The sequence below is a fragment of the Apostichopus japonicus genome, chromosome 3 (assembly GCF_037975245.1).
Source record: "Apostichopus japonicus isolate 1M-3 chromosome 3, ASM3797524v1, whole genome shotgun sequence".
NCBI lineage: Eukaryota > Metazoa > Echinodermata > Holothuroidea > Aspidochirotida > Stichopodidae > Apostichopus > Apostichopus japonicus.
The window spans coordinates 845,795-853,267 of NC_092563.1; the positions used below are offsets into that span (position 1 = coordinate 845,795).

The following is a 7,473-nucleotide window of genomic DNA, read 5'->3' on the forward strand; positions in this document are numbered from 1 at the left end:
GTGGGGGAGGGGTCGAAGTGAAGGGGTCCCCCTACCCTCTGGGAAAGTTGGTCTTTTGGAAGGGGACTTAGATACAAAATGGTGCAACCGTTATCATCTACTTACATATATTTATGTACTGAAATTTACTAATATTTGTAACAGGATGCTGACGGCGATAGGGGAGGAGGCACAATGCTCCCCTATTTCCGTCAGTCGGAGGGGGAGGACTATGAAAACCTAAAATCACTTCGGATAAATAAAGGGTAGATCATTCAACTAAAATTCTCCAATCAGTGCACTATATTTTGCGTAAGTGTATTCACCCATTAAAAGAAAAGATATGAAAAAAGGTTACAGCGAGCGAAGCCACCCAAGGTTTTTCCGAATCATATTTTAGGGAAAATATAAAGAGTAAGAATATTAAGTATATGGATGTAGGCTCCTTTGTGTGCTTCTGTGACCAAAGTAAAGTGTGCAATAGAAACGATGATTTGTACAGCCCACGGAGCGCGCGAAATTTTTATGACCTGACTAAAGTCAAACAACGAAGAAAAGGAATAGGTCTTTTTGTCTTCTGTTAAAATGACGATACTTGCTTTAATCAATTGAGCAACACACAAGTTTATACCATAATCCGAAGGATGGTTTGAATTTCTCTCATACGCGTTATTTGTTCATGTAAATTTGCAAATATCAGCAGAGATTACACATCTGACAGCTTTTATCTCCAACATTGCACCCAAAACCCACCCATACAGTAAACATAGCACCTCAAATCATGAAGCTTACAATATCTCACATAGACCATATATACAGACTTCGATAATCACATACATACATGGGCGGCGATCCGTTCTTAAGAGTGGGGGGGATATGACCTTGTTGACTATCTAAGCGTAGCGCCACCATAGTTGGCGCGAAGCGTACAAGAAAATTTTGGGATTTACAAACCCTCTAGATGGTCGGAAACGGCACTTCCCGAGGTTTCCAAGCGGCATATACCCAACTTTAAAATAGGGATATCATGTCCGAAATATCTCATAATCAGGATCCAAAATCCTTCTTTTTCTTTAATTTCGGGTGTTATTTTGGGGAAATTGCCCCTGTCAATCTGGTTTCAGGCGCTACGTTAGAATGTTCGAGAGCTCTTTTATATTATTCGATGAAGAAAATGGCCTCATGCAGGCTATTATAGGCCTATATACATGCAATACACAATTACACATAGTTACATTCCTAGGTACCGATTGCTAGGGCATCCAGGTGACACGTGTATTAAGCATTACCCTGGTAACATGAGATTCTCAGCGGTTCGAGGGAACATGTACGTGTGTAGGCCATATAGGGCCTATATGAATACTATGAGGGTGCATATATGTACTATATCAATACCGTGGGCGCAATAATACATTTTGTTGTTAAAGGGCCAATGAAGCCTAGAGTCAACTATTCTTGCTTTATAACGGCGGTTTATTTGAAAAGATCGCACTGCGTTTATGGTAGGCGAGAAATGAAGCTAAAAAAGAGTCGTACATTCACGATGATGCATATAAAGGCATGAAAATATTCTTATCCCTGGCATTTGGTGGGGGGGATATGGTGTATTACATCCCCTCCACCCATTTTCATGGGGGGGATATATCCCCCCTTCCCCCCCAGGATCGCCGCCCATGCATACATATGTATATGTAAGCAGGGAGTTGTTATGTAAGGTTATAAATCCGCGCGCTTGAAAAAGAGTTTATGTTTGTAATTATAGAAAAAGTTCAAAATATGATGATTATTTCGAAGCCTCTTTGTATACATGTTGAAACATTTTCACCCTCAAATTATTGGGGGGGGGGTGGGGCTGAAAATTATCTCACCGCAGTCAAGTTATTGGGCCTCAACCCTAGCCCCCCCCCCCCCCGCCTGATTTCTAAACCTTTGCATTCCAAGATAGTTTCTCTTCTTCCGTGTAAAGCTGTTACATCCACTACGTAGCTATGACATTAAAACACTACTTGTTTAACAGAACTACACATAACAGACTGGCAGAAAGGTTATTCCAATCCCTTACAGTGTTCGGCAATTAACCACATTTATAACAACTGGTCCTAGCAAATGACAGAAGTGCATATCATGAATAATTCGAGTCTTACAAATAGGTTCCGAAGAGTCTGCAGGGACAGTTACCTGACCAGAAACACTTTTAGTAAAGAGGATCAGCCTACTATGCTTGCAACGCTCGGTCAGCAGGGCTAGGTCTAGTCTATAAGAAGGGACGTCATAGATCCAGATTTACAATAATTAGGAAATAAACCTAGCAGATCTCCTCTGGATACTTTCCCGTTTATCCTGTAAGCTATCTGGTGGATCTCAGACATAACTAGAGTACTCCAGTACTGGCCTACAGGGACCTTTGTAGACAGACAGACGTCTCTAGAACAAAGAATCAAATTTCTGAGTATACCCAGAAACAACGATTCAGTTCCCTTTATTACAGATACTTAGAGCCGTATATCTAAATATACAGATCTGCAGATACTCTGAATATGCCGCCCCCAATTGAGATCATGTGTAATAGAAACACCCATATATTTAATACAGTCAACTTTGGTTAGATAGACTTCGATTTCGGCATACTTGAAAGAAATCAGTTTTTTTCCCTGGTAATTGTCATTATGTTACATTTAGTAGGCTGGAATCTCATGCCCCAAATTTAGACCAATGTCCTAAGTTTGTCAATTTTTTGGTGATTAAGTTAACATTACAGTATCTGAAAGAGGAAACTGAACATTACAAGAATACTGTTGCAAAATTGCCAACCAGTTTCAATTTTTGGTGAACTTGTAGTGGTCCAATGAGCTGTTATATTTGTTTGCTGTTTGAGTGCTTGCTGAACTGAAGAGGCATCTACATCTCATCAGTTGGAATATCAGAATGAATTTGTCCTGTCATTTTTATTTCAGATCAATGTTTGTGTTCAAATTTGAGTCAAATACTTTATTTTAATGTTAGACAAATAAACCAGCAGGCTTAGTGATTCATTGCCTTATAAGTTTATATATGGGTTCACCTGATTGATAGGGCAACTGAGGAAAATGTGTCCAAAAGTAGAGTACAAGAACATCAGAACATGTTCCAGATAACTTGACCATTGCAAAGGTACTAGCCTTCTGAAAGTTGATGACAGGTCATTAGTGGCAGTGGAAAACCCTTTCAGCCACATAACAGAGCAACAGTCAAATCCTGTGACAGTTATAGACATAGAAATGCCATTCATCAATGAATAGGTGTGAGTTTGAGAGGTTTACAAGGGTACCAGACTTGAACTGCTATTTTGACCATCACAGAAAACATCAAGTCTCTCAGGGGATTCAATCAAAGAAATCTTTAAAATTTAGAGTGATAATCATCCAAGTAGGACATGGTTAAATTACTTTATTGCTAAACCTGTCACTTTGTCTCTTAAATTTGGCTTGCTCGGCAGATACATGCATACTTGGCACAGAACTGCAACACCAAAATCCAATATATTTTATTGAAATTAGATCTACATAAACCAGTAACGAAAACTACATAAGAATTCAAACAAACACAAAAAACATGAAATAATTCTTTAATTGTTTTTCTTCTTTTTATTTCATTATTTTGGGCTTTACATTCACAGATTCACTGTTCTCACTTCCTTGGCTTAGCATTTGCAGCTGCCTCAGCCTTTTCTGCAGCCTTCTTCTTCCTGATTCCGAACAGCCTTGCGTTAGCTCGTGCCATCCTCATGTCATTAAAGACGCTGGTCTTCTTCTCCTCTTCTGTCACTGCCCTGGCCTTTTCTGGCTTGTAGATTTGTTTGATTGGCATCACCTTTCCTTCGAGTTGGGTAGCCATCTTCAATTCTGCCTCCTGCATCAAACAAACAAACCACATCATGAATTATTTCTTTGTCAAAAGTTTAGTTTTTTAAAATTTGAAACAAAATATATTATGCCTAATGCCAAATACCAATGACCCCTCATACCATGGTGTCACATCTACCATATTCCCATTTTGAGAAATTTCAACAGCGCAATGCAGACGTAAAAACAGAATAGGAAATACTCTCTAGTTTTACAACACTGTTGAAATAACGAAGTAGAATTGAGGGGCATTTTGCATCATTTAGGTGATTAAGTTTACCAAATCTAGCAAGTATTTCTCAAATGAGATTGCAATTGATCAAACTAATGAACTCTTATAAATATTTTGCACAAATATGGTATAAATATTGCACAAATATTGCAAAATGTTAGTTGTCTAGTTTTGCATAATTGTAGTTTTGAAGTCTCTGAACTTTGTCCCTTATGAAATAATATGGTTCCCTGTGTACAAAACTTGCAATACACCTGTGCACTTGTATAGCAATTTGAACATTTTGCATAGTATTTGCGATGCTGGATAAATAATTCCCTGCAAATGAAGGTTATTGAGTGAGTATCCAATTTGATATGCTCGTTAACTTGTCCTGGCTGACAACTTGCGAATATGTCAAAATCTGAGACTCTTACTTTACTTTTTCTTACTTGTTATCTAAAATGAATCTTGACCATTGAAGCTAACAACTACATTGATATGAGTCTTTTATATGCAAAAACATCTAAAACTTTGTTCCCTTTTGACATCTGTTCACAAGTAGCTTATTTTATTTGCAGCAAAATCTCTCCCTACCTCCTACTTTGCATGTAAGAAAGAAAGAGGACTGATGTTGTACTTGCTACTTTCATTTCTCTTATTTCTCTTAATTTCCAGTTTTCTGCGGGAGAAATGCTTACCCATTCATTTGGATTTCTTACAAACATAACTTTTGACCTGTTTGCTATTTTAATACAGAAATGCTTACAAAACATGGCAAATTGTAGGTTTTTTATGATTTGAACATCTAATTGGACATTTCCCTGCATAAACCTTAATAGGTAACAGCATTTAAGTTTGGACCATCTAACAAGAAGTTAAAATACAAAGGAAACATTCTAAATAGTTAGATACAAATACATACCTCACTGTCGCCCTCCTTAGGCTTGCCTGGCTTTCGTGGGAAGAGGATCAACCTAGACTTGTATTCCTTAAGGCGCTGCACATTTGCTTGTAAGCCCTCAACTGACAGGTTCCTGCGTCTGTGGTCCACAGAGATACCGATGGTACGTGCATGCTTCTTGGAGATTCCTGCAGACTATTGAATAATAGAACACAAATGGTTTGCCGATCACTACATGTCAAATGAAATCTTGTATTCATGCTTTCACTATAAAAATGGACATAGGGCACACTCAATGCCAATTTTCCATGACAAATGATATTCTTTTTTTCTTTCTAGTTTCATCATTAGGGTAGTTTTCTTTTCTTTCTACAATATGTTTCTATAATGACATTATACTGGCATGGGTTTCAGTGTCAACAATGTTGACCTTGAAAATGTGAACGAATAAAAGAAGGAAAAGTAAAACATTTCACTTCCTAGCAGCACCACTGACATCAAAATATTGACAAAATGGCAGCTCCCTGACATGAACTTTAATATTTCCTAAACAATGTTAAAACTTCCTTATATATTCTGTGCAGTTGTTTATCAAAGAGACATGTGATCACAGAGACCTATATATATGCAGCCTTCCCATATAAATCAGTTTTATATATACGTGACTAGTGACAAACGAAAATCGAATCCAAATCGGGCCGATTATTGCATAATCGGAACATAATCAGAATCGGTAAAAAATTACGTGGCATACCAGAGATGTCATACCAATTATTCAAAAACTTATGGAAGGTGAAAATATCAACTGATGTTCAAGGTTTGTTCTTTTACTACAAAACTTTAAAGAAAGACACCCTCTACAAATAAAAGACATTGAATTACAAATTAGTGCATCAAATACTGCACTACGGAGCATTTGATGCCTAAACATCACCTATACTCAGCTAGTCAACATAGGCCTTATATATCCAGCACATTCGTTAATACACGAAATTGGTATTGTTACCATGATGCTTACTGTGCCGAGAAATATAAAGTCACTTACCACGAGGTAAGCAAAATCGGAGACCCTGGCAGCCTAATTTGATGAAATTACATTGTGAAAGACGCATAGAGGGTGCTCTGGTTTGAATCAATTTTTTAGCTAACTCAAGTGGAGAGACATCTAGGAAGATACGAACATGGTCACTCACTCTATGCTAAATAAGAGTGACAGGATGCAAATGGACATTTGAATAATGATATTACCTTAAGCTCTGCCAGACTGAATCCCCTTCCAGCCCTAATTTTTGTGTGGTACTTGAAGGTTGGGCACCTGACGATTGGTCGAAGAAGTCCACCAACTGGTTTGGGGGCAATCTTTCGTGCTTTGATGACTCTAGTACGTCTTCTGCGCTTCTTTCGCATCGGCTGGTTGAACCATGTTTTTACATGAGTTAGGTAACCCTTACTGTAGTGGGCATTGGGTATTTGCCCATTTCCTAAGCGAGTCATCTTGAAACCTATTAAGAAAAAATAAGGAAAGGTTGAATGAATTCTGTACAAACTTACCTAACAGGTTTTCATGAACCAAGGATGTAATTAAGGTTCTTGGGGATGAATTAAGATTCTTTCTTTCAGTTGAAAAACTCTATCAAGTGGTAACATTAAAATTGGTCACAAAAATAATTTAATTTTAACTGGACTTCTTTCTATTCCACATTCATAAGTACATGTTGAAGATACGAACTAGCCTAGGCATGTGTATTCATGATATAATATCAAAATCATGTATGAAAATATGAAGCACATGCTAGCCTACTTGAAAACTGTCTACTAGATACACAGGCATTGGACCCAAAATGATTCAAACAAACCCTTGTATTATTGGCACCTCTATAGGGTTAAGCTTCATGCAGTTATAATACACATCTGTTGTTGTCTAGCATACTGTACATGTCATGGTCACTGCTATTGGCATTGTAAGTAAGATAGGCCTAGCCTAAGCTAGTTCATATAATTGCAAGAACTTTGTTCTACATAGTTTGAAAATTCTCATGGTCATATTGTATATAATGTTCACGAACTGGTTCAATGAAATTGAATTTCACATTGTATCAAAGTTAAGAATACAATTTTAACACCTAACCTACACAACCTGCGTATATAGCCTGTAATATCAGTGTGTGCAGGGATGTGATTTTGCGAGACAAGTTCTACAACAGTGTGAGTCAGTCCGAATGTTGTCAGAAAATGACAGCAAGAGGACGGTTCTAAGTCTAAAATGTTGCCTATGTTACTAGAACTCCATCTTAAACATTTTCTTTTTAGTGAAATAATGAATTTGAAACTGATTCAAGTGATTCAAGGAGATATAAATCTTCGTCAAATAACTACCATGTAAAGGGTACTGGTTTCCAAAAAAAGAGGGCGCTAAAGTAAGATGCAAAGTTTAATTTAAATTTGTAAAAAGAAATATATTCCAAGATTAACTGTTGTATTAATCTCAATTTATTAAT

The 7,473-nt window shown here is 37.3% G+C and overlaps 1 protein-coding gene across 1 annotated transcript; it reads right to left on the reverse strand.

The window, feature by feature from the left end:
* Positions 1 to 3,579: 3,579 nt before the first annotated feature.
* Positions 3,580 to 7,431, reverse strand: LOC139958937 (large ribosomal subunit protein eL13-like). The gene is made up of 4 exons (XM_071956393.1): positions 7,352 to 7,431; positions 6,224 to 6,477; positions 4,997 to 5,170; positions 3,580 to 3,867 (listed from the first exon to the last, which is right to left on the reverse strand). The coding sequence occupies exons 2-4, from the start codon at positions 6,467 to 6,469 to the stop codon at positions 3,646 to 3,648; spliced, it is 642 nt and encodes a 213-aa protein (XP_071812494.1). The 5' UTR covers positions 6,470 to 6,477; positions 7,352 to 7,431; the 3' UTR covers positions 3,580 to 3,645.
* Positions 7,432 to 7,473: the final 42 nt, after the last annotated feature.